Source organism: Rhinatrema bivittatum, chromosome 9 (genome assembly GCF_901001135.1).
Source record: "Rhinatrema bivittatum chromosome 9, aRhiBiv1.1, whole genome shotgun sequence".
NCBI lineage: Eukaryota > Metazoa > Chordata > Amphibia > Gymnophiona > Rhinatrematidae > Rhinatrema > Rhinatrema bivittatum.
Window position 1 is genome coordinate 253,280,305 of NC_042623.1, and position 25,879 is coordinate 253,306,183.

Genomic DNA, 25,879 nt, shown 5'->3' on the forward strand with positions numbered 1-25,879 from the left:
ATTAAAAAAAAACAAAAAAACCTTTTTTTTTTTTTTTAAGGTTTGAGCTGTTCTGTAGTTTTGACCAAACCTCCATTCTGGCATGAACAATTGCAATAGCTTAGGTTTTTCATTGTAACATTATGTGCATGCTGAGCTTCTAAAGCAGTCAGGTGCCTGCCTTCACAGGTCAAAAGACTGCACATTGAGTGTTAGAGTTAATTATAGGTTTACTAGAACAATTTGGAAAAGTCTTAAAAGCTTGTGTGGTCCAGACCAAAAGCTCCCAGCAGTCATTTTACAGCTCTGAGCTACTTCCCGAGGACCAGAAAACTGCCGAACATGAATTAACTGCGACACCACAGTACGGCTGGGGTGGAAGTTTGATTAACTTTCAGGGAAAAGGACCCTGATGAAGCAGCACAAAGCCGTCAGACTGTCACAGGTTCCAGTCCATTTGTTGCTGGAGATTAAATTTATCCCCGCATATCATTATGCTTTTGTAATAAACTGTGATGTAGTGTGTCAGTCTGTGTCCAGTCAGATTCTTCACCGAGGACCTAGACCTCTCGTTCAGTTGGACACAGGCCATCACTTCTGTGGAATCACAGCCCCCAAAGAAGCCAAACTCCTTTCCAGGCTCTAAAATGCAAATCGTATCTCTCTCTTTAGCATTGCATGAAAGCTATCAGTCCGGTAGTAGCTGCATTAGTTTACCCTTCAAACTGTTAAAGATTAGATAAACTTGAATTGGATTGCCAGCTATTGTTTTTAGTCTGGCTGTCTCACAGACAAATAAGCAATGTGAAATTGGAAAAGAAAAATAGATGGATAAAAAACATTTTATACTGAATCACTGCAGCCTTGTACGTTTTGTAAGAGGTTTTTTTCTGTCGATAAGCAGGATGAATCACCCCCATGACATGCAGGTGACATCGTCCAGTGGTACTAAATGAACCCGTCTCTCCTAGCTAGCAGGGAATTCGCGTGTGGGCATTGTCTCATCAGCCTCCTCAGTCTTTTTTGTCTGAGCACAATTTCAGGAAGAAAGTTTTTCAGAGCTCCATGCTGTCCATGGATTTATTCTCACCAATTTTACATGGTGCAGTATTTGTACGATTGTATACAAAAGCTAAAACTCTTTCTTCATCCTATAGAGGGTGGAAATTATTATTCACAGCCGCACCTAGATGCTGAAGAGTGCATACACCTTTTTCTCCGATTAGTCTATGAATCTTTTGATTCTGTGTCACATACATCAACAGCTTCTATTAGAGCGAGTCACATGGCCTAGTTGAGAGCCATGGACCGTTGGAAGATAGCAGATGTTCATTGTTTAGGGAACACCTGTTGGGAGAGAAACTCAGATAAATTGTCACTCAAATAAAAGAAAAAAATGTAGTGGTCCAGTTCCTCTCTACAAGAACTGAACAATAGTCCTGTTCAAGATGCTCTTTCTAGGCTTTTAAGAGACTGTACTTCCAAAGATGCCCTTCCGCCTCTCCTACTCAACAACAGCTTCCGGCTTGTCCTCAACAGCATGAGTGTCATTGGCCTAAAACTGCATAGAAGTCCAGCTCAAGCCTGGCCTGAGTTTTTGATCTCTTCAGAACACCAACTGCCCTCTCTAGTTGGGGGGTGGGGGGAGAATCCAGGCCTTTCTGGAGAAGTGGCACAACATAACAAAAGATCAATGGGTTCTCAAAATTGTGGAATCGAGATACAGTTTGGAGAAGAGAATACTGAGGGGGGATATGATAGAGGTCTACAAAATCATGAAAAGACATGAACAAGTTAATGTAAATCAGTTATTTACTCTCTCAGAAGGACTAGGGCGCACTCCATGAAGTTAGCAAGTAGCTTATTTAAAACAAATAAAAGAAAAGCGCTGGAATTTATTGCCAGAGGATGTGGTTATAGCAGTTAGTGTATCTGGGTTTAAAAAAGGTTTGGATAAGTTCCTAGAGGAAAAATCCATAAACTGATATTTATTAATAAGCAATAGTAGCTTCAGAATTATTTAATGTTTGGATTCTTGCCAGGAAATTGTGACTTGGATTGGCCACCGTTGGAAACAGGATACTGGGCTTGATGGACCCTTGGTCTGACCCAGTATGGCATATCTTATGTTATGTTCTTATGTACCATTTCTTCCTCAATTTTTGGCTTTCAATCCAGATCCACCTCACAACATAGCTTTGTCTGGAAGTCGAATCGCTTCTTCAGCAATGGGCAATAGAGTTGATCCCTGCATTATTGCATAGGGATTCTACTCCTGATACTTCTGAGAAGCCTGAACAAGCATTTACTCCAAGAGAAATTCAAAATGAATTCCCTCAAAATGATTCTTCCTACCATCCAAAAGGGGAAATGGATATATGCTCTCGACCTGAAAGATGCGTTTACCCACATTCCCATCCATCCCACCCACTGGCATTATCTTTGCTTTAGGGAAAAATGTCTCCATTATCAATACAAAGAACTCTCCTTTGGACTTGCAGCAGCCTCGAGGGTCTTCACCAAGTGCCTGGCTGAGTAGCAGCACATTACGATATCAAGGAATCCAAATCTTTTCATACTTAGATGATTGGCTAGTCATAACCAGGGGGGCATATTTATCTCTCTGCAAATATCAATTCACCTTGTACAGAAGTTGGGATTTCTGGTGAATTTCAAGAAGTCGAATCTAGTGCCGACCCAGAAAATACAATGTATTGGCGCATGGATAGATTCACTGCGGGAGAAAGATTTTCTTCTGTCGCAATGGGAAAACACTCTGAGATCACTCATTTACAAGCTATTGGACTCACAGCGCACGGCAGCCAGACAAGTCTTGGTGGTTTGGGATCACATGGTGGCATTCATGCATATAGTGCCGTTAACCTGCCTCCACCTCTGCCACCTACAGTGGCATCTCCTCTGTCAATGGGACCTGTTAATTCAACCCTTGACAGCTAAAATACAAATCTCACAGAGCATGAAACAGGCATTACATTGGTTACTGAACCCTCGTGTTCTTCAAAAAGGAGCTCCACTTCGTTTGCTCTCTCATCAGATAAATTTAGTGACAGATGCCTTATTTGGTGTTAAACTTACTGAGCATATTACACCTACTTGCGTAGCCTCTACTGGCTTACAGTAAAGTGGAGGGCTCAGTTTAAAATGTTAGTAATTGTTTTTAAACTTAAATATTGAAAACCCATCTAATTATTATACATTATCTCCTGGTCATCTTTGAGATCATCTGCTTCTAACATATATTAACAATTCTGTCCTTACGAGTTCATAGACTCTAATCCACATGAATGAGCATGTTCTTGCATTGTCCCATCTTTATGGAACAGCTTGCTGGAGAACTATGTTCAGAAAAAGATATTACAATTTTTAGAAAGAAGTTAAAAGTCTTTTATTTTAATGAAGCATTTGTTGATTGGGCATAATGTATTATGGTTATATTTCTGTATTTTCTGTATGAGTTATAATACTTGTACATTTTGGGCGCAGTATTCAAAGCGTGTTCAGAGCTATTTAGCCTGATAAGTGAGACTTGTAGCTAATTAGCAACCGCTAAATATGTGCCTATGTTCAGTGACTGCTGCTTAGCTGTATAAGCCTCTTATACGGCTAAAAGTTACATGCACGACAAGTAGGTGTAGTGGGTGGGTTGGGGGGGGCAGAGCGACTAACTACCAGTATTTGGAGTTAGTCGCATAAGTGTGCATGTAAGTCTAGACGCCCCATAGAGCAGGTCTAAACTTAGCCGTGTAGACTTATCCGGCTAAGTGTGTGTGTGTGTGTGTGTGTGTGTGTGTATCGACTTTGCCGTGCCGCTGAATATACATCGTAACTTAGCCGGATAAGTTCTAACCAACTAAGGGGTAGATTTGAAAACATGCACACGCGCATTGACGTGTCGATTTTATAACATGCATGTGTTGCGTGCGCATGTTTCAAAATACAATGCCCATGCGCACATGCGTGCCAAATTTTGTATCAGCGCAAGGGGGGGGGGGGGGAGGATTTTGTAAAGCACATTGGCGACACGATCGGGCCTTTGCCCAGTTCCCTCCCAGTCCGCTCCAATTAAGGAGCAGACTGGGAGGGAATTTCCCTACCCCCCTACCTTACCTTTCTCCCTTTTAACCTCTCCACCCCAACCCCTAAATCTACCCTACCTATCCATTGTTGGCTTTTTTTTGTTTGTTTTTTAACTTACTTCCTCCTTGGAGTAGAAGTAAGTTGCAAAATAGCGCTGCCCCTGCCCCTGGCCCTGGCCCGCCTCTTTTTAATGGCCTGGTACTTCTGCACGTACCGGGAGATATGCGCGTGGCCGGGCCATTTCTAAAATGCATTCGGCCCAGCCACGCACATATCTCCTGGTGTTTGCGCTCGCTGGCGAATAAAAATTTACCTGCAGGTTACTTACACAGCCAGTTTTGAATATCTACCCCTTTATGTTTGTTAATTTTATTTTATGTTTCTGTATTTTATTAACATGAATGTTTTGGTGTTCTCCATAATAACTTAATTTCTGGAAATCTGTGGATTATAAAAATCGTTAAATTAAATAAGTAAAAGGTTTGGGTGTACACACTGGACCTTTTCAAATACAAAGGATGTGGTCTTTCAAAGAAAACCAGTTTCAGATCCCCCTACTAGAACTGAGAGCTATCAGGTACATGCTGTCAACTTTCATGTACCATGAAGTTAGCATGGGGCACATTTAAAACTAATCGGAGAAGGTTCTTTTTTACTCAACGCACAATTAAACTCTGGAATTTGTTGCCAGAGGATGTGGTTAGTGCAGTTAGTATAGCTGTGTTTAAAAAAGGATTGGATAAGTTCTTGGAGGAGAAGTCCATTACCTGCTATTAAGTTCACTTAGAGAATAGCCACTGCCATTAGCAATGGTAACATGGAATAGACTTAGTTTTTGGGTACTTGCCAGGTTCTCATGGCCTGGATTGGCCACTGTTGGAAACAGGATGCTGGGCTTGATGGACCCTTGGTCTGACCCAGTATGGCATTTTCTTATGTTCTTATGTTCTCCAAGGGAGAAGTATTCTAATTTAAACTGACAACCAAGTGGCCATGTCCTCTGTGAGCAAACAGAGAGGCACAGGGTCATGGATTCTCTACCAAGACATTCAAGCATCAATCTGCCTGCAAGCAACTTATCTTCCAGGAATCTCCAACAAATTGGTAGATTGTCTCAGAAGAGTTTCCATCCTAACGTGTGTTCCCTGTACGTACCAGGATCAGTCCAGGACACCTGGGTTGTGACTCCGCACCAGTAGACTTAACTGGAACACAGACGTCATGTATGCTTTTCCACTGAGCCCACTGATAACCAGATCAGTGCAGAAAGTGCTAAAAGATCAATCTTGATTGATCCTTATAGCTCCAGTGTGGCATACACAGATTTAGTTTGCATATCATACAGTTTTCCAGCAGTCCTCCGATTCTTCTAGGAAAAGATCCAACCTTATTAACTCAAGAAAAAGGAAGTCTATTCCACTCAACCTGCCCATCCTTCAACATGATGGCTTGGATGCTGGATGCTCGGTAATTGCAGATCTCTCTTTACCCAGAGACATTGAGGGCATAATAGTTTCTGCCAGGAGGCCATCAACTAGAATGGCCTATGGCTTTAAGTGGAAGAGATTGTCCATGTGGTGTCAACATAATGCCTTGGACCCATTCTTATGTGAACCCAAATATTTACTAACCTACTTTTTTTCTCTTTCTGATTCAGGCCTTACCACATTATCAGTAAGAGTACATCTCAGCACCATAGTGGCTTACCATATTTAAGTTGACAATAAACCTATATCAACTCATGCTCCTGTATCTCAAGATTTATGAACTGATTAATATGAAAAGCAAATTAAACCTCTGGTGCAGAAACCACCTGTGCCAAGGATTTGAATGTTGTTCTATCTCAGACTCTGCTTCTCTTAAGTTTTTAATGAGGAAAATAGTATTTCTTGTAGCAGTAACATCATCCAGAAGAGTCAATGAATGTCAAGCATTAGTTCATTATCCACCATATATGCAATTTTTCCACAACAGGGTGGCGCTTCATCACCCATCTGAAGAGTCGCCAAAAGTTGATTCAGCTTTCCATATTAATCAGTCCATCATATTGCGTACCTTATTTCCATGACCACATACACATGAAAATGAGAAAGCCCTTCATACCCTAGTCTGCTAAAGGACCTTGGCTTACTACAAGAGAAGAACTCAGCCACATCTTTAGGCTTCACAACTTTTTGTGTCTTACGATCCTAACCAACTGGACATAGCGGTAGCTAAGCAAACATTGTCTAACTGGGTAGCAGTCTGTATTCAACACTGCCACACATCAGCAGGCTTACAAATTGCAGATTCCATCAAAACTCATCAAGTTAGAGCTATGGCCTCATGCATTACAATCACTTGCGAGCAGTACCTCTCAGAAATATGTGCAAAGCTGCAACTTGTTTATTAGTACACAACTTTTCATCCTACTACTGTCTGGACAACCTCTCAAACGGGCCGATACAGTACCTGCCATTGGACGCGCATTTTCCCTTACCCCTTACTCAGTAAGGGGCGGAAAACGCGCGTACAACCCGCCGAACATAATAGCACCCTCAACATGCAAATGCATGTTGATGGCCCTATTAGTATTCGTGCGCGATTCAGTAAGTAAAATGTGCAGCCAAGCCGCACATTTTACTTTCAGAAATTAGCACCTACCCAAAGGTAGGCGCTAATGTCTTCGGGCACTGGGAAAGTGCTTTTCTGTTCACCCTCCGACTTAATATCATGGCGATATTTAAGTCTGAGGTCCCGAAGGGTAAAAAAAGTAATAAAAAAAAAAAAAAATTTTTTAAGTCAGCCGGCGGCTGTCGGGTCGAAAACTGGACGCTCAATTTTGCCGGCGTCCGGTTTCCGAGCCCATGGCTGTCAGCGGGCTCGAGAACCGACGCCGGCAAAATTGAGCGTCGGCTGTCAAACCCGCTGACAGCCGCCGCTCGGGGCCAAAAGGAGGCGCTAGGGACGTGCTAGTGTCCCTAGTGCCTCCTTTTGTCCGTTTCTACCGCCAGACCTAATTTAAATACTGAATTGCGCGCACAGGCGAGTGGCCTGTGCGTGCGCCGGGAGAGCGAGCATTTGCCCGCTCTCCCACGGACTTTACTGAATCGGCCCGAAAGAGTGGCAATAAATTCGGACTATTAGTTTTGCATAGCCTGTTCACTCAGTAGTCTACTCTCTACAGTGGGGTTTGGGTTGCTTATTCAATAAATTATCTGCTGCAACTCTCAGCTTGGGACTCCTTACATGTCATGGCTAATTCAGCCCTGCTTATTGACGGAAAAAGCAAGCTTGCTTACCATAAAAGGTGTTTTCCATTGACAGGATTAATTTATCTGTGCTAAATACCCCTTTGCCTCTGTGGACAGTCAACTACCTAGGCAAACCCGCGCGGGAGTTCTTGCACATGCTCAGTAGAGCTAAAAACTCTACTAGCTAGGAGAGACAGATCCATTTGGTGCTGCCAGATGATGCCACCCACATATAGCTAATTTATCCTGCTAGCTATGTAAAACATTTATAGTAAGCAAACTCACTGTACTTAATCGTGAAACTTTAGAGGTTTTGCAGTTTGTAGTGTGAGAATTTGTAGCGAGTGTTGGCAGGTTATGTGGTACATTAAAGTGGAATTTGATGTGGAACAGTAAAGAAAACACTTCTGTTTTAATATTTTAGTAACAAAGGCTTTTAAAGTAAAAGACTTGTAAGTCATATCAGCTGTAAAATTACAGGCTTAGCAGTTTTGAAAGTCAAACTAGAACTGTCTGCAAAATAATCATGGTTATTCTAATCCTTCCCTGTCTGCATAAATATTGGTGCATGTGTTGCAGACAGATTTTGTGGTGTCCCTTACCTACTAGACTAGTGTTCAGGTCCTTATCTGCTGTCATGTTCTTTGTCTCTATTCACCCTTGCAAGTAACAGATTTGGTTCTTTGTTTTCTCTTTTGAAAAAAATATTATAATATAGTAATCAAATTCAAATTATTTTAGTATAGTTTGGTTTGCTATACTATGTACACAAGACTTGCTAAAGTAAAGTTTTGCCAGATAAATTATTTCTGGTATAATTTGCTTCATTTCCATGTTGTCATTAGTCCGATTACTCGCTTAATTCCATACTTCATCTTTCAGATATTTATTTATTTATTTATTTTTAGATTTTTATATACCGGTGTTCCTATATGAAATAAAGATCACATCGGTTTACATTGAAACAGAACATGAAAATTGCCAAAAGGCATTACATAGAACAAGGTTATGAAACTTGGAACAGTGTACATAAGTTCAAAATTTAACAATAACGTTGTAACATTGATGACCAAAAGATAAAGGAGAAAAAAAAAAAAAAGACTTAAACAATTAAGTTGACAGGTCTTATTGAGCATAAAAATTATAACGTATAAGTGAGAAAATCTCAAGTGTCCTGCAGCAAGAGAGGAAGTAGGTAGTGGTATGGAAAATGGGGGTTTGTGAAGAAGATATGTTCTTGGTGGTTGGAGGGGAAAAAATGATGATCATGGTCCTGGAAAAGCTTGGCTAAAGAGCCAGGTTTTAAGTTTTTTTTTGAATGAAGAGTGGCAGAACTCAAGCCGAATGTCTGGTGGGAGCGCATTCCATTGAATGGGGCCTGCTGTAGATATGGCACGTTTATGATGCGAGGATTTTGTTGAAGGTACATAGAGAGTGCCTTTATATGCTCCTCTGATGGGTCTAGAGGAGGAATGAGGGCGTAGTTGGTTACATAATTGAAGAGGAGAGATATTGTGAATGGATTTATGAATTACGGTGAGTACTTTATATAGGATCCTTTGCTTTATAGGCAGCCAGTGGAGGAGCTTGAGAATGGGGGTGATGTGATCTCTTTTATTCGTATTGGTAAGGATTCTGGCTGCAGAGTTCTGTAGCATTTGGAGGGGTTTGATGGATGAATATGGAAGGCCAAAGAGAAGCGAATTGCAATAGTCGACTTTTGATAGAATAATGGCTTGTAGGACCATCCGAAAATCGTTGAAATAAAGAAGAGGCTTCAATTTTTTTAAGACTTGTAACTTATAAAAGCAGTCTTTGGTGGTTGTGGTTATGAATGTTTTAAAATTGAGCTGATTGTCTAGCATGATACCTAGATCTCGAACATGTGGTGAGTGATTTAATATGGGAGTGGATGAGTTGAGTAGGTCAGCTGGGTTTAGAAGTTTGATGTTGATGTCTTGATTGATGATTAGGATCTCAGTTTTGTTGTTGTTAAGAATGAGGCAAAGGCTGGAGAGAAGATGATTGATCTGTTGCAAACAATTGTTCCAGTGAGCCAAGGTTTTTTGTAAGGATTCTGAGATTGGGATGAGTATCTGGATGTCATCCGCGTAGAGATAGTGAGTTAGGTTTAGTTTAGTAAGTAGATGACATAGAGGTAAGAGGTAAATGTTGAAGAGGGTAGGGGAAAGGGAGGAACCCTGAGGGACCCCCCGGTTGGAAGGGATCGGTTGTGATTCTTTGTTGTTAATCTTTACTTTGAAATGTCTATTTGCTAGGAAGGATTTGAACCAGCTGAAGACTGTTCCTTTAATGCCTATATCTGCCAGACATTTTAATAGAGATGAATGGTTGACAGTGTCAAAGGCTGCAGAGAGATCTAGTAGTATCAAAAGATGTGGTTGTTTTTTGTCCATATTAGATAGAATAGAATCGGTAAGAGAGATAAGGAGAGATTCAGTGCTTAACGATTTCCGAAAGCCATACTGGGAAGATACAAGAATGTTGTTTTCTTCCAAATATTCAGATAGTTGTTTATTGACTATCTTTTCCATAATTTTGGCGATCAATGGCAGATTAGCTATTGGGCGGAAGTTAGCTGGATCTGTGGTTGGAAGGTTAGGTTTTTTAAGTAGAGGTTTGAGAATGGCTAATTTAAGTTGGTCAGGAACTAGACCCTGGGAGAGAGAGCAGTTAATGATGTCTGCAATTGGTTTTGATATGGAGTTTCTTATTGCGATGAGAAGGTTAGTAGGAATTGTGTCTAAGGGATGAGATGACGGTTTCATTTTTTTAAGTATGTTTTCTATCTCAAGTGCTGAAGTGGTCTCGAAAGTTTCCAGCGTTGTATTTAGTTGAGGTGAGGTAATGTGAGGGAAAGGGGGATATGAAAAAGATGATGAGAAAGAGATAGTCAGTTTGTCAATTTTATCCTTAAAGTATTCTGCTAATTCTGATGCTTTGTTGAGTGCTTGATCATCAGGAATGGTAGGAGGTGATGGTTTAGTGAGAGCTGAAACGTAGGAGAAAAGTGCTTTTGAATCAAATATGAAATGATGTATTTTTTTTGAGAAAAAATCTCTCTTTGTTCTCAGTATGGTGATCCTATAAGCATTGAGGGAGGTTTTATAAATAGCTAATGTTGTGGGGGATGGGTTTCTCCTCCAAGTGTGTTCTTTATTTCTTAGCTCTTGTTTAAGCAGCTTCAGTTCTGGGGTGAACCAGGGTTTCCTGTTGTCTGGCGAAGGTTGTACTACTTTTGTGATGGAAGGGCAGGTAATGTCTGCGATCTTTTTGGTGATGTTGCACCATGAGGTGGTGGCTGTAGATGCGTTGGAGAGATCGAGATGTAATAATTCATTAGTGAACTGATTGATGAGAAGGTCTGTAGAACAAGGTTTCCTGAATTGAATAGTGTTTTTTGGGAACGAAAGTGGAGGATGTTGTGAAATCTTGAAGGTCGTGTTGATGATTTGATGGTCCGACCAAGGGACAGGTGAACATGTGATTGTATTTGTGTTTGAGATGCACTGATTAATGAAAATAAGGTCTAAAGTGTGACCTGCTTTGTGGGTAGGGGCTTTTATAATTTGTGTGAAGCCCATGTAGTTGAGAGCCGAGAGTAGGGTAACACAATTTGGGGATTGTGGTGAAGCATCGACATGTAAGTTGAAATCACCCAGTAAGATGGCAGGTTTGTCTGGGTTGACGTATTTGGCAGAGAGTTCAATGACTGGTGAAGGGTCAGAATCTAAAGATCCTGGTGGAGCGTAGATTAGGCCAATTTGTAAATGATCAGATTTAAAGAAAGAGAGCTCTAATTTTGATGTGGTATATGAATGTTGTAAAGATATTCTTAGACCTTTCTTGGCTGCGAGAAGCAGACCTCCTCCCTTTCTTTTGGTTCTAGGTATGGAGAAAAAATCATAAAGCTGAGTTGGTAGTTGATTTAACAGAGCTAAATCTGAAGGTTTAAACCACGTTTCTGTGATTGCACAGATATCTGGGTTTACTTCAGTAAGGTAGTCGTTTAAGATATGAGTTTTTTTTGAAAGTGATTGAGCATTGAATAGAGTAAGAGATAACAGAGAAAGGCCGAGGAATTGTGTGATTGGTGAAATCATTATTGGAATTAGCCTTTGATGACGGTTGTAGTGTTGTGGGAGAGGCTTAGTTTGATGTTTACGTTGATTCTTGATGATTGGTATGGAGTATTCGCCATGGCAAACATGGTGATGTATAGGGATAGGGAAACCAAGAAGCATGAAATTGGAACCCCACTAAACCATAATGTGATCACTTACCAAGATTCAGACTATTTTTTTGTATTTTCCCCTTAGGCAAAAGAATATAATTGAAATTTTAGAACTGAATAATTTTTGATTTAAAAAAAAGAAAAAAGGAGCACCTTTGGTTTCTTTCATATTGATTAGAGACAAATGTCTAAAAGGAAGAATTTCATGTCTTGTGAGTGTGTCTGGCATGAGACTGTTCTTCCTCCTGGTCAGAAGATGCATGCATTGGATGATACTTGAATGGGTTCAGCAGAATTGAACTATCTTTTGCAAAACACCGGACAGCTTGGAATATTCATTGATTCTTAAGGAGGATCACCTGGTCAGTTGGGGTTTCAGGATACCCAAAATGAATATGCATGAGATAAATTGTATGCATATCTATCTCATGCATTTTCATTGAGGGTTTCCTGAACACATGACTGGCTGTTAGGTCTTCAAGGACTGGATTGAGACCCTCTCAGGTATCCCAAATTTCACTAATAAGATACATGAGATTTTTTGTTAGTTTCTCTTATTCAGTTATTTTATTACCTTTATTCCTGGACACATATTTGCCATATGTGCTTTATCTCATCAGCTTTCTAAAAACATTCAAACTAGAATATGATGGCAGATAAGGAGGCAGGGCCCATCTAGTCAGCCCAGATTGCTTTCTGTTGTCGTGTTGTGAACATCGGTTGATCTCAGGCTTTCTTTCATTTCTATGTGACTAGAGCCTAATCTGTGTTTATCACGCTTTCTTACATTTTCTTATTGTCTCTCCAACTTCCTTTGAACGGCTGTTGTCTGCATCCCCCATCCTCACCGTGAAATAATATTTGAGCAGACTTTTAACTTGAGGTTGCAGTTTCCTGGTGTTTACTGATGCTTCCTGTGACCTGTTTAATTTGATTTTTAAGCATCTAATGCACTAATCATATTGTTAAAGGTTTTATGGTTTAGTTAACAGATTTTGAGCATCTGATGTCTTATTTCTTGTATTTTGTTGATGTAATTTTAGATTTCAAATGTGGTTTTTTTTGTATTTTATATAGTTGCATGTGGTTTCTACTTGTTAGCTTGTCCATATGTCATTTGTATTATCTGGTTCTAAGATATTTGTGTATTTTTATGTTGCTGCAGTTTGCAGATTTATTGTTCCTTGCCTTTAGCTGTCAAAGAACTTGCCAGGTTCTTATGGCCTGGATTGGCCTCTGTTGGAAACAGGATGCTGGGCTTGATGGACCCTTGGTCTGACCCAGTATGGCATTTTCTTATGTTCTTATGTTTTTAAAGAAAAGACAAGCTATAAATAAAGTTGATTTGATATTTTCTTATGTTGTTCTTGAGTCTGCCTTCTTGGAGTCTATCTTGTTCTGGAACTTCCAATTATATATCCAATGGATGGAAATCCTTGTGCATACAGGGTATTTTATATGTCAAAAGGGTATCTGGATCAAGAGTTGAAGATTTAGTATCCATGGGCAGTATGTGACTCATACTTATTGTTTTGCTGTTGTGATAGCTTTGGTTAGCATGATCATGTAAAGTTTTTGCTGATACAGATAAACTTTGCTGTGAGACACACAGGCAAGGAAAGTAGAAATCGCAGGATTAAGGAAAAATGGAATACAGTTGCACTGTTTCATTTATCTTATGTGGGATCATGTCTAATGGAAACCATGACAGGGAAGAAAAGGAGGCTGCAAAGTTTCATTCCTTGTGATCTCCTTGTGAGGTTGGGTCGCTTCTCTGCTTATCTCACTGTAGCTTGTGGGGTGGATAAGGGAAGATAATGAACCAGCTAGACAGTATTCAGAAAGCTAAGAAAACGGTGGCCTCCATTTACTGCCTGACAAAATTGACAATGAGCTACCACGGCCTTTAGCAGTTTAATGTTCCCAGCTACAAATATGAATATAGTGATAAGTATGGGAAGAGTTGAGCTTCCTAGAAGGAATTCTACTGCTATGAGTATAAAGCAGGAGAAAAATCTTTGTGGAGCCTCTAAGAGTGAGATTTATCTGGTGGCGCCTGTAAACCATCATACCTTGGTGCCTAATAGATATTTTGTGCATATAGTGAGCGACTAGAATATCTAAGAAATGTATGTTGGAATCTAATATCACTTGGTCATGGCATTTCATCCAACTGCTGTCAAAACACAGATCAGACAATCCCCAAGTCAACTGTCAGTCCCAAACTTCTAAAATGTTTTTCTATGAGGGAGAGGCCTGTTTAAGCATGAAGCACGAGTTTAACTGTGGATGTTTCTATTAACAGCAAGTGCAAATTTTAACACTAATTCAGTTCTCATTACTGGTATGTCATAAAAGGAGGAAGGCCTAATGCGCATCTGAGCAAAGAGGAAATGATTTCTGCTGCTTCAGATGCAACGGTGGGCATTCAGTACAAAGATTTATCAAAGACGACAATATTTTAATTGTAATCACCACTTCTTTCTTCTTTAGATTAATTTGTCCACGTCTCCTACACCTGCACAGTTAATGAGCCGATCCCAGGCCTCCAGCACTACCAGTAGCAGCATTACCCAACAAACTATGTTATTGGGGAGTTCTTCCCCAACGCTGACTGCAAGCCAGGCTCAAATGTACCTTCGAGCTCAAATGGTAAGACCATCAAGAGCTTACTTGAGCACTTTCTTAATTCTATTTATTTATTTATTTTCCTGCAAATGGCTAATGTATTTTTTTGTTTTCTAGGCATAATAATCTAGCACTCGTTTTTCTCTTTTTCAAATGAATACTGTTTTATAACTTCTGGCACCAAGGAAGAAAGTGACTATCAGAACTCCGAGGCGAGGAAAAATAATTCTCTGTAGAACCAGCTCAATAGCCCTGAGCTCTTGCACTTTGAAGTGCCCGTGACTGACTACATTTAGAACAGGAGTGCACTGGATGCAGGCACAAACCCAGCCATCTGCCTTGTATTCCCGGCAGGTTGCTTTAATAGACCTTCTTACATGCATTTGTCAGGCCCAGAATTAAAGCGTCTTCACGTTTAGCCACAACTCTGATGTGACCCTGCCTGTAGGGGCTGAGTAATCGTGCATGAGAATCTTAATGCCTCATGCTTACTCTGTTGGGATTCCCTTAACGCAGCAGTTCCTCCTCCTCTTCCCTGCAGACATTTTAATTTTGCAGTGAGTGGGAGGGGAGCGCGTTTCTCCTGCTCCTTCTTTCTTGGAGGCTGCAGCTGAGAGGGAGTGGGAGGAAACTTGGACTCGCTGCCCAGCATTTTCTCTCAGCCCCAGTTAACTGCTAAACAGATTTTAGGTCTGGTTTTATCAAAGCAGTCACGGGGAATTTAATTCCCAGCCCCCTCCTTTTCCCTGCAAGAAGAAATAAAAATGTAATTATAGTCCATGTTTAATTTTACTGCTGTTAATGGAATCCCAGTCAAATCCGTTTTTAAAGAACAGACTGGGGAAAACCTCAGTACTTCCAGTTATCCCCTCAAGCATTCATGGGAATTTTGGAAGCAAGCAGGAGGCACTCGGAGGCAATTTTGAATAGCCTGCAAGTTGCAAGGAATGCAAGTGCGTTCCTGGTGATTCATTTTCAGAGGAAGCTTACTTCAGCACTTTTTTTTTTTTTTTTAATTACCTGCAAGTAGTCACATACCAATAATTTGCTTACTTTGCATTTGCAATTTTTTCCCAGGTGGCTCGATAAGAGAGTTCAGCAGCAGCACGTGAAGATTGAAAAATCAAATAGACGTGTGCTGTTTCTCCCCTCCCCCCAAGAACGCCTCTGGCAGATTGTGAAAGCCCAGGCGTGTCTTGAAGGGGAGGATTTTCAACCAGGGCAATCTTTGTGGGTACATAACACATTGCCCTCCAGAAAAGATGTTTGGGGAAATGTGCTTTAAAATAATGCATTGATTTTTGCGGTGCAGGAAAGAACTGCGACTTTCATAGCTTACTGAGTAGTTTCGCTCTTCCAGGAAGCTGCTTTGTGCCAAAGCAGTGTTTGGGTTTCAGACCCAGGCCTGGCCCGTGGCGTTGCTTAATAACTTCAGTAGCTACTTTATGCTGTCAGGCTGCTGTTTCTTCAGAAATCCATGCAGGTTTCTGCAGTCCTCATGGATCTTGGCAGCACCCTGGTTGTTAATCTCCTAAGAGGATCCTGTGGAATGTTCCCGTCCCTGATGTTTTTTAATAGGTTTCGGTTTTAGGCTGCATTTCTGAGGCTCGTTATTGTGGGGATTGTCGTCTCTTGGAAGTCTTGTCAGTACATTAAATCTGGGTGCAGATTAGCATGAAGAATGATTGCAGATTATTTTCCAGGATATATCAGAAATAATAGGCAAGTTTGGATTTCTTTCATCGACACTGCTGCCACTTTCCTTCAGTTTTGACTGGACACAAGAAGGACCATATTCAGCATCCCAGGGAGCAGGAATTTTAACCGAGTAACTGTACCTTAGTTACTTTTAAGCAAGAAACGCAGCAGGACTTTTCCTGGGTAAGTCTGCTGCGGAATAGACTCTCCTAAAGTTACCCAATGAGTTTTCTCCCACCGAGTTTTCCTGTATAATTTAACTGGCTAGTGCTCAGTATCCGTGCCACCCAGCCAAACGTAAGCCCTGCCTCCTGCCCTACCTGCATAAAATGTTAACCGTATAAAACATATCCAGTGACGGGCGGAAATGATTCAGTTACAGGTGCAAAGCCCTTGAATACGCACCTCTCCAGGTGTCAGCTTGAGGTTGAAAGTTCCTCTCCAGTGGAAGGTGCACGCTTGGCAAATATTAATATTCTGATATCTGTGCATTTCATGGTTCTCTCTGCTGGATTTGTTTTAACTGCTAATGTCAGAATTTTTTAGGTTTTGAGGTGGTCAGAAACCAGGAGAAAATCTCTTTAAAAAAAAAAAGCGATACTTTCCACTTTTTAAAAACCCAAGAATCCATTGGTAAAGCAGAAAATGTTAAGCCTTCTCCATTTCCTACTAAAAACAAGCTGTATTGTTTTTATTTCTGGGTGTTTAAATCTTTAAAAAAAAGTACTATAATGCCTATCAGTAATTAAACACAAATACAGCCACTGGGCCATTTTTATTTCCAGGGTCAGTGCTACCTTAATGTGATCAAGAAAGATCCTCTTATGCTTATCAGAGTGGTTTCATTCCTATCATTCCAATACAGATATTAATTAACCTTTGGGTTTTTCACAAGAGCAGGTTTAACACATTTTTAGGGCTCCATGAAGCACCCGATTTGGAGTCCTAGATTAGCATGGCAAATCGATTCCTGTAAATTGAGATGTTAAAACTATGCAATCAAAAAGGAGTAACTCATAGAACCTGTATATTATCTGGGAAGAAATATATTGGACACTTAATTTGAATATGAAGCATGATGATTCCTGCCATACTCTGCTTCCCACACCCTGCCCCACATTTTATGGCAAATAAAATAAACATTTCTGGCTCTTTCAGCCATCTCTCCCCCACCCCCTTTTGTACCGAACAAATAGGAATCTCCTCCTTGACCACTACTGCTGCTGCTGCTGCTACTCCTTTCCCTTCCAGTATACTTCAGCTCTTCTCCTTGTGGAGGGAGGAAAGTTTCTGACTCTGCTGTTTTGCTCCTGCTGTGGGACAGCAAAATAAGTTGCAAACTGCTTTTATGGTTTTTTTTTTTTAAGCCCCGCAGGGCGGAAGTGAGGCAGCACAGTAAAGAAAAAATGTCCATCTTTAGTCCTTGGCAGGGCAGAAGCAACGTAGGGGGCTATGGGTGCTCTATCTCACCGCCGCTCCAAGACTGAGAAACATTCATCTGGGGTCTCCAGAAACAGCAGGGCCCAAATAAGTCTCACCGCCTGTTACAGCTTCAAAGCAGCCCTGGCTACATGGGACACGCTTTTATAAATGTAGAGGATCATGCATAGCATCTACAGTTTCCTAGCGTGTAGCAGATGGACTCAGGACCAATGGGTATAGTGTACTCCTGCTAGCAGTTGGAGACGGATCAGATTTTAATCTGACGTCAGCCCCTAGTACATATACCCCTGCAGGAAGTGCAGCTCTTCAGTATTTTCCGTCTCCATAGCAGTTAGGAACTATCTGCACGCTCTCAAGCGTTAGATCAAATTTAAAGAAGAAAACCCAAAATTGAAAGAAGAAAACCCACCTGAAGACGAGCCCCGCTTTCCTGCGGTGGTACCCTCTGGTCCCTCCCCCAGTTGAGATTCCCGAGGTGATTTCCGTGGTCCCTCTGAGGTGAGCCTCGGTCCGGCGGCCGAATCGCGGAGAGGACCTAGCCCCCGATCCTTCGGGCGCGGCTTAGAGGCAGCGGGTGCACCCTCGAGCGCGGCGGTGAAGGTATTTGCCCTCTCCCCCCGCAGCCGGAGACCGCCCGGGACGAAACCGGGAAGCGCCGATGACAAGGTAAGGTAGAAATCTTCTACTCGAATCCGGTCTCCGAGGGTCGAGGACGAGCACAGGTCACCGACCGGGACCAGTGCCACCGGGTTGATCCGCCCTAACAGGGCCAGGCCCCGGCTATTCCAAGAGTCTGCCCAGGTGGAGACTCTCTGAGGGGGTCGCCATATTGCCCGTGTGCTCGCCGTAGCATCTTGGCCTACTCGCCGCGCCGTTCGCCTCCAAGCACACATCTCCGAGCCAGGTGCACAAAGCACTTGTGCGCACAGACTTATGCGCGCATAAACCCTTGCACGCATAACTTGCACGCACATAGCCGAGTGCATATCTACGGCACAGCCACGCGCACAACTTACACGCTCAATCTAAGCGCACTGAAGTGCACAAGATTTACGCGCCGACAACCATGGCACCCCCAGGAACAGAAGTTAAAGCGCAAGGCCTCTGCCCAGCATGCCACATCAGAGCCGCACAAAGCGAGGAGGCCGACGCCCTGTGCACGCAGTGCGAGGAGGCCCTGGGAGATCCAGTTCAGGGCCAGTCCCACCCAGGGCTGAGTTCCAGCTCCTCAGGGGGCACCCTGGACCTAGCCAGTGGGACCCCCCCACAGACGGGGATCCCCAAGGAACCAGCGCCCCTTGGCTTTGATCCAGCATCCATATCATGGGTGGAGTTTTTCAAGGGGATTCATGCCTTTGTTCAAATGCAAACTGAACCTCTGGCTGTCCAGCCACATGCTCCACCAGAGGACCCACATGCTCCAGGCCCCTCAAAACCTAGGCACAGGCCCCCTTACCCAGCAGCCCCACCTACGGGGACTCGGACACCTCTGAGGAAGAAGCCGAACCCCTAGAAGAAGGGGAGCTCCCCCCCGGGGACAGAGCCTCACCGAACGATGAGACGCTTCTTCACAAAGGACGAGCTCCCGGACCTGGTCTGTCAATGTCTGACGGAGCTCTCTATCCCGGGCCCAGGTACCTCGGGGGAACCGAAACCGAACCCCCTGCTGGAGGATCTTCAACAGACTTCTCGCCATTTCCCTCTGTTACAAGCAGCACAACAGCTGATTGATCTGGAATGGAATGCTCCGGAATCCGCATTCAAAGGGGGACGAGCCTTGGCGGCCCTGTACCCACTGGACCCAGCAACCAAAGATCTTCTTGCATGCCCAAGAGTGGATGCTATGGTCTGCACGGTCTCTAGGTGCACCACCATCCCAGTGGAGGGAGGAGCTGCGCTCAAAGATGCACATGACTGACGTCTGGAGTCCATCCTCCAACAATCATTTGACGTCACCGCTATGTCTCTACAAATTGCGGCCTGCTGTACCATGGTAACATGTGCCTGCCTATCACAAACCAGGAACAACACCCCGGGAGAAGACATGGAACCAGCGGTATCATTCCTAGCGGACGCTGCCTCCGACCTAGTGTGCACAGCGGCCAGAGGAGTGTCCTCTGCGGTGGCTGCCAGGAGACCATTCTGGCTCCGAAGCTGGTCGGCCGACGCATCTTCCAAAACGCGCCTCACAAGGATGCCCTTCAAAGGATCCCTCCTGTTCGGCAGCGAACTAGAGAAACTGGCTGACAAATGGGGCGAGTCCCCATTGCCGCGACTGCCGGAAGATAAGACAAAGAGAAATCAGTATCCCTTCCCCAGGTCTTCCAGGGGCAGAAGTTCACAGCGCTTCAATCCTTACAGGAACAACTATCAAGTGCCCCGCCCTACGGGCAGGAACCAGTCCTTTCGGACCAAGCACAATAAGAGGAGAGCCAGCTCTGGTACGGGCCCCAGCCGCACCCCACAATGAGATTCAGCCGACCCATCCAAGGGAAGAAGCCATAGGGGGCAGATTAGCCCTATTCTACCCCAGATGGGTCGAGAGAACCTCGGACAAGTGGGTCCTAGCCATCATTCGGGAGGGGTACTACCTGGATTTCCTACGAACCCCTCCGGACAAGTACGTGGAGTCCCCCTGCCACGACCCCTCCAAGAGGGGGGCAGTGGAAGCTACACTGTCCAGGCTACTGGCACTCGAGGCCATAACCCCAGTACCTCCACAGAAATAAATACTTGCCATTATTCCATTTATTTTATCGTTCCCAAGAAAGAGGGAACATTCAGGCCCACCCTGGATCTCAAGTCAGTCAACCGCCACCTCAGGATCCCTCGCTTCCGCATGGAAACCCTAAGATCTGTTATAAGGGCGATACAACCAGGAGAGTTTTTCACATCCCTGGATCTTTCGGAGGCCTATCTGCACATCCCCATTCATCAGGAATATCAGCGCTACCTACGCTTCAAAGTCCTGAACCGTCACTACCAGTTCCAGGCACTACCCTTCGGGTTAGCCACAGCACCCCGGACGTTCACCAAGGTAATAGTGGTGGTGGCGGCAACACTGAGGAAGGAAGGAATCCTTGTTCACCCCTACCTGGACGATTGGCTGATCAGAGCAAAGTCACCGGAGGAAAGCCGCCAAACAACCAGCAGAGCCATAACTCCACTGGAAAGCCTAGGATGGGTAGTCAACACAAACAAAAGTTCCCTACAGCCCTCATAGTCGCTGGAATACCTAGGAGTCCAATTCGACACCAAAGAGGACAAGGTCAGCCTGACCCCCACAAGGAGATCAAAATTGTGGAACCGGCTACAAACCTTGCTGGACGATCCTCGTCCCACAGCATGGAATTACCTACAAGTCCTCGGGCTGATGGCATCCACACTGGAAGTTGTGCCATGGGCGCGAGCCCACATGAGGCTCCTACAGTGCTCACTCCTATCTCGGTGGAGCCCACGGTCCCAGAACTACACCGTACGTCTATCACTCCCGGGCAGAGTTCGGACCCAGCTACGGTGGTGACTGCAGGTCAGCCACATGAGCCGGGGATCAAAACTATCCTCCCCAACCTGGACTCAACTCAACACAGATGCCAGTCTACGAGGATGGGGAGCACACTGCGAGGAGCTAACCGCCCAAGGGCAGTGGAACGCAGAAGAGGCGGGATGGAACATCAACTGCCTAGAAGCGCAAGCGGTCAGACTAGCCTGCATGCGGTTCGTCCACAGACTTCGAAACAAAGCGGTCAGAGTAATGTCGGACAACGCCACAACAGTGGCCTACATCAACCGGCAGGGGGGAACCAGAAGTTAACAGGTGTCCCTAGAAATAGACCCTTTGATGGCGTGGGCGGAAGCAAACCTCCAGGAGATCTCCACTGTCCACATCGCCAGGAAAGACAACATCACGGCAGACTTCCTCAGCAGGGAAAGTCTAGACCCAGGAGAATGGAGGCTGTCACCCACAGCCTTCAAGATAATAGTGGATCGGTGGGGGACACCGGACATGGACCTTCTGGCAAACAGATCCAACTCCCAAGTATCCAGATACTTCAGCTGCAGGCGGGAACCGCAGACCCAAGGGATCGATGCCCTGGTACAGCCCTGGCCCCCGGGACTCTACTATACGCCTTCCCGCCGTGGCCCCTACTGGGCGCAATCATCCACAAGATACACCTACACAAGGGACTAGTTCTTCTGGTGGCTCCGGACTGGCCGAGAAGACCCTGGTACGCAGACATGAGAAGACTGCTGGCAGGGAACCCACTACCCCTGTCCCCACACAGGGACCTGCTACAACAAGGTCCGATCCTCCACGAGGACCCAGCTCAATTCTCTCTTACGGTCTGGCCATTGAGAGAGCTCGCCTGAGAAAGAGCGGGTACTCGGGGGCGGTAATCGACACCCTCCTCCGAGCACGCAAGTTCTCCACATCACTAACGTACATAAGGATCTGGAGAGTATTCGAAGCCTGGTGCGAAGACCACAACATCAAACCACGCTCATTCACAGTTCTCGTGATCCTGGAATTCTTACAGAACGGACTACAGAAGGGCCTGTCCCTCAACTCCATCAAGGTACAGGTGGCTGCCCTGTCATGCTACGGCTCCAAGTGCGAGAGCGACAGCATAGCCTCTCACCCGGACGTGTCATGCTTCCTGAAAGGAGTCAAACACATTCGCCCACCACTAAAGTGGCCGGTACCTCTGTGGAATCTCAATCTCATTTTGGACTTCCTAGCGGGAACTGCCTTCAGACCCCTACGAGGCTTGTCCCTTCACCTGTTAACCTTGAAGACGGTGTTTTTGCTGGCGGTGTGTTCAGCCCGCTGAATATCTGAACTACAAGCACCTTCCTGCCGTGAGCCATTCCTCAGGCTCACCCCGGGGTCCATCCAACTACGCACGGTCCCCTCCTTCCTCCCCAAAGTGGTCTCACACTTCCACCTTAACCAGACCATCTCGCTACCAACAATGGATGGCCGGAAGAATTCGGAAGAAGCCCGAAGTCTCCGCCACCTCAACATCGGCAGACTCCTATCCAGATACCTGGAAATGTCTGAGCCCGTACGAAAAACGGACCACATTTTCGTCCTTCACAGCGGAAAGAGACAAGGGGAAGCGGCCTCGCGGGCAACCATCGCCCGCTGGATCAAGGAAGTCATCAAGGCGGCCTACGTAGAAGCTGGCAAGCCACCACCTCTACAGGTCAAGGCCCATTCTACCAGAGCCCAGGCAGTTTCATGGGCAGAAACTAGAATGCTGTCACTGGCCGAGATCTTCAGGGCGGCTTCATGGTCCTCTATCCATGCCTTCTCCAGATTCTACCGTCTGGATGTTCAGGCTCGGGAGGACACAGCATTTGCAAGGACAATACTAAGTGGGTCACGGGCAGCCTCCCATCCGGATCGGGAGTAGCTTTTATACATCCCATTGGTCCTGAGTCCATCTGCTACATGCTAGAAAATGGAGAAATTACTTACCTGATAATTTCGTTTTCCTTAGTGTAGACAGAGGGACTCAGCATCCCACCCTTGGCTGCCATCACGCAAGGCCCTCAAATGTTCAAGGGTAAGCCATGTTTTTCATTTACCTAGGGCATCCACCCTGCCGGGTGTCGACGCTTTCCGGTTGAGTACACTGGCAGTCTCCAGCTATAGTCAATCAACCAGTTCAAGTTAATCAAGATAATCAAGTTTAACGTTTAACCAAGTTATGACGTTATGAAGTTATCCAAGTTAACCAAATTATTAAGTTAATCAATCAGTCAGTCACACATATATCCACAAGGCTTTTCGAGGAGAATACTGAAGAGCTACACTTCCTGCAGGGGTATATGTACTAGGGTCAGATTGAAATCTGATCCGTCTCCAACTGCTAGCAGGAGTACACTATACCCATTGGTCCTGAGTCCATCTGTCTACACTAAGGAAAACGAAATTATCAGGTAAGTAATTTCTCCATTATATATGATATATATGTGGAAGCCACCTGCTTATGATACTCCAGAGTGATAAAAGTAATTAATTTAAGTATTTTACATTATTAAAACAGCAATTCCCAAAGGCTAAAAATTAACTCTGAATGGTCCTACCAGCCAAGGGGCAAGAATGGAATTGACTATAAATCCTCTAGAAAATGTTTTGAATGGTTTTATTTTATTTTTAATTGTCCATTTTCAACTTTAATATGCTTACTATATTGCTCATTGCATGTAGGGCTCTTAGGTAATGCTTGTTCAGTTTTATAGCAAGTTGGACTAATTACTGGAAGAAAACACCGCAAATTTGATGGTTGCTGGACAAACAGTGATGGAAATACTTTGGGGCCTAATTACTAAAGTTTGCTAAAAGCGTGCATTACTGCAGCATGTTTAATGCTTCTTCACGTATGACTAAGCCCTGTGATGAAGAGCATCATAAAATGCACATTAATGTGCACTTTTGGTACAAAATCTTGAACTCTGCCTCCAGAAATGTCATTAAAGTTTTGCAATAATAGCCTCATTAATATCCATTTCTATTTGCACTTAATTTCCTGCCTTTACATTCTACATGGCTGGCATAAAGTGGCTTACAACAATATTATTATGTTTCATACAATTCATAAAATAGAAAGGCAATACAATTCATAACAATTTAAATAAACAATGAGGGAGTAGACTGTGTGTGTATGGGAGTGTATGAATGAACTGTGTGCATAGAGGAGGATGGGGAGTGGGACATTTGGGGATATGTTCTTGAGTTTGTTCAAAGTTTTTGAAAAGATTTGTAACAGACACAGGATTGCACGGATGGCACTCCAGGCAGTTTTAGTAATTCTGGGTTTTTGTGCTCATTTTGGAATGCTCAAGTTTATTTGTAATATGAAACTGTGCTGTTGCAAAATAAAAATTATATACAAAACAATTTAAATGCAGATCAAAAATAGTTTATAAAATATAAATTCATAATATAAATCAAAATAACATCACAATAATAAAAAGTTCATAATGCTCTATTGAACTCAGTCCCTACACTCATTGGGAAATGAGCCAGTAGAGTCAATAATAATATATTTAAATAAAAGTAATTATAGCTTAAATCTGTTACCTCTCTAATAAAAATCACATAACAAACCCATTTGCTCCACAAGGAACTCTCCAAGGGATGACTGCCTTTGGGCCGCCTTTTGGAGGCACACTTAACAGCAGGCCACATTTTCAGGTTGGCCTGTGATGACTTTCTGTGCAGTTATTTTCTTTTATTGGTTACCACCTCTGGCCTTCTAGGTTGGATTAGTGACCCCTGACTTTGGCCTCTTCCAGAAAAATATGGTGTGAATTATGTGATTCTTTAAAATTTTCTATTATCTTTTCTCTGGACACCTTTTAAGAGGTAATAAATATTTAGGTCATGTCACAAAACTTACATGGTGGCAGCAGATAAGATATTGCTTTTTGCACTTTTTTTCAGCGCTTCAAAGCAGATTACATTCAGGTACTGTAGGTATTTTCCTATCCCCAGAGGGTTTACAATCTAAGGCCTGGATTTTCCTATGGCGCAGAGCTCATTTATTTATTTATTTATTTATTTATTTGAAGAGTTTTATATACCGTTATTCGGTGAAGCCATCATAACGGTTTACATAGTGAAGAAATATATTAAGGAAATTTTGAGATATTATTATAACATTGTGAACATTAAAGTAAAAACATAGAATAACAATTCTAGTAAGTAAAGTAAGGTTGGAAGAGGAGGGAAATGAGTTAGATAGGAAATGTAGTTCTTAGTTCATTTGAGAGTAGGTATGAGCAGATTATTGGGGGTCCGTGAAAAATTTGCGAAGCAGTAAAGTTTTTAGGTCTTTTTTGAAGGTTTGAATGGCGCGGTGAAGTGGGGAGCGTGCGATAGGGTTAGAAAATGACACCCTAAATTTGTACCAAGGGAGAGTAAAGTGACTTGCCCAAGGTCACAAGGAGCAACAGTAGGACTCAAACCCTGCTCTCCTGGTTCATAGCCCCCCCTGCTCTAGCCACTAGGCTACTCCTCCACTCAACAATGTTATGCTAAGCGGATCACAGCTTTCACATAAAATACAATCTGAACAACAGACATAACAAATAAGCACATAATCAATAAAATCAACAAACTGTCATTTTCCTAAGCATCAGTTGCCGCTAGAGGTTGCTTGTGCACTCATAAGTGTGTGATTTAATTTCTTACAGCGGAGTATAATAGCCGTCAGGATGAAAAAAAGGGGATAGATGCCAAAAGTCTTATAAAATTCCTTTATTGAAGTGGAGACACAAGGCCGAGTTTCGCCGTCTGAAAACGGCTGCCTCAGGGGCTTACATATATTCTCTTGTATTCACAATTTAGATTCAAGTAAATTGTGTATGGAGGATCATATAAACCACTATATGACCAACAACAGTATTGACCGCCCGAGTGGAGATTCTACCGTGAATGCGTTCAAAAGATTCAATACTGTTGTTGGTCATATAGTGGTTTATATGATCCTCCATACACAATTTACTTGAATCTAAATTGTGAATACAAGAGAAT

General features: G+C 43.5%; 1 protein-coding gene across 10 annotated transcripts in view; it reads left to right on the forward strand.

The window, feature by feature from the left end:
• Nucleotides 1–25,879, forward strand: part of PHC3 (polyhomeotic homolog 3) — a 133,935-nt gene that overhangs the window by 20,417 nt on the left and 87,639 nt on the right. For 9 of the 10 annotated variants that reach the window (XM_029615141.1, XM_029615144.1, XM_029615140.1 and 6 more), the window contains one exon: nucleotides 14,059–14,217. The exons of the other annotated variant lie outside the window; for it this stretch is intronic. In XM_029615141.1, coding sequence (XP_029471001.1) covers nucleotides 14,059–14,217 — 159 coding nt within the window. The remainder of the gene's footprint in view (nucleotides 1–14,058; nucleotides 14,218–25,879) is intronic. 10 annotated transcript variants of the gene reach the window in all.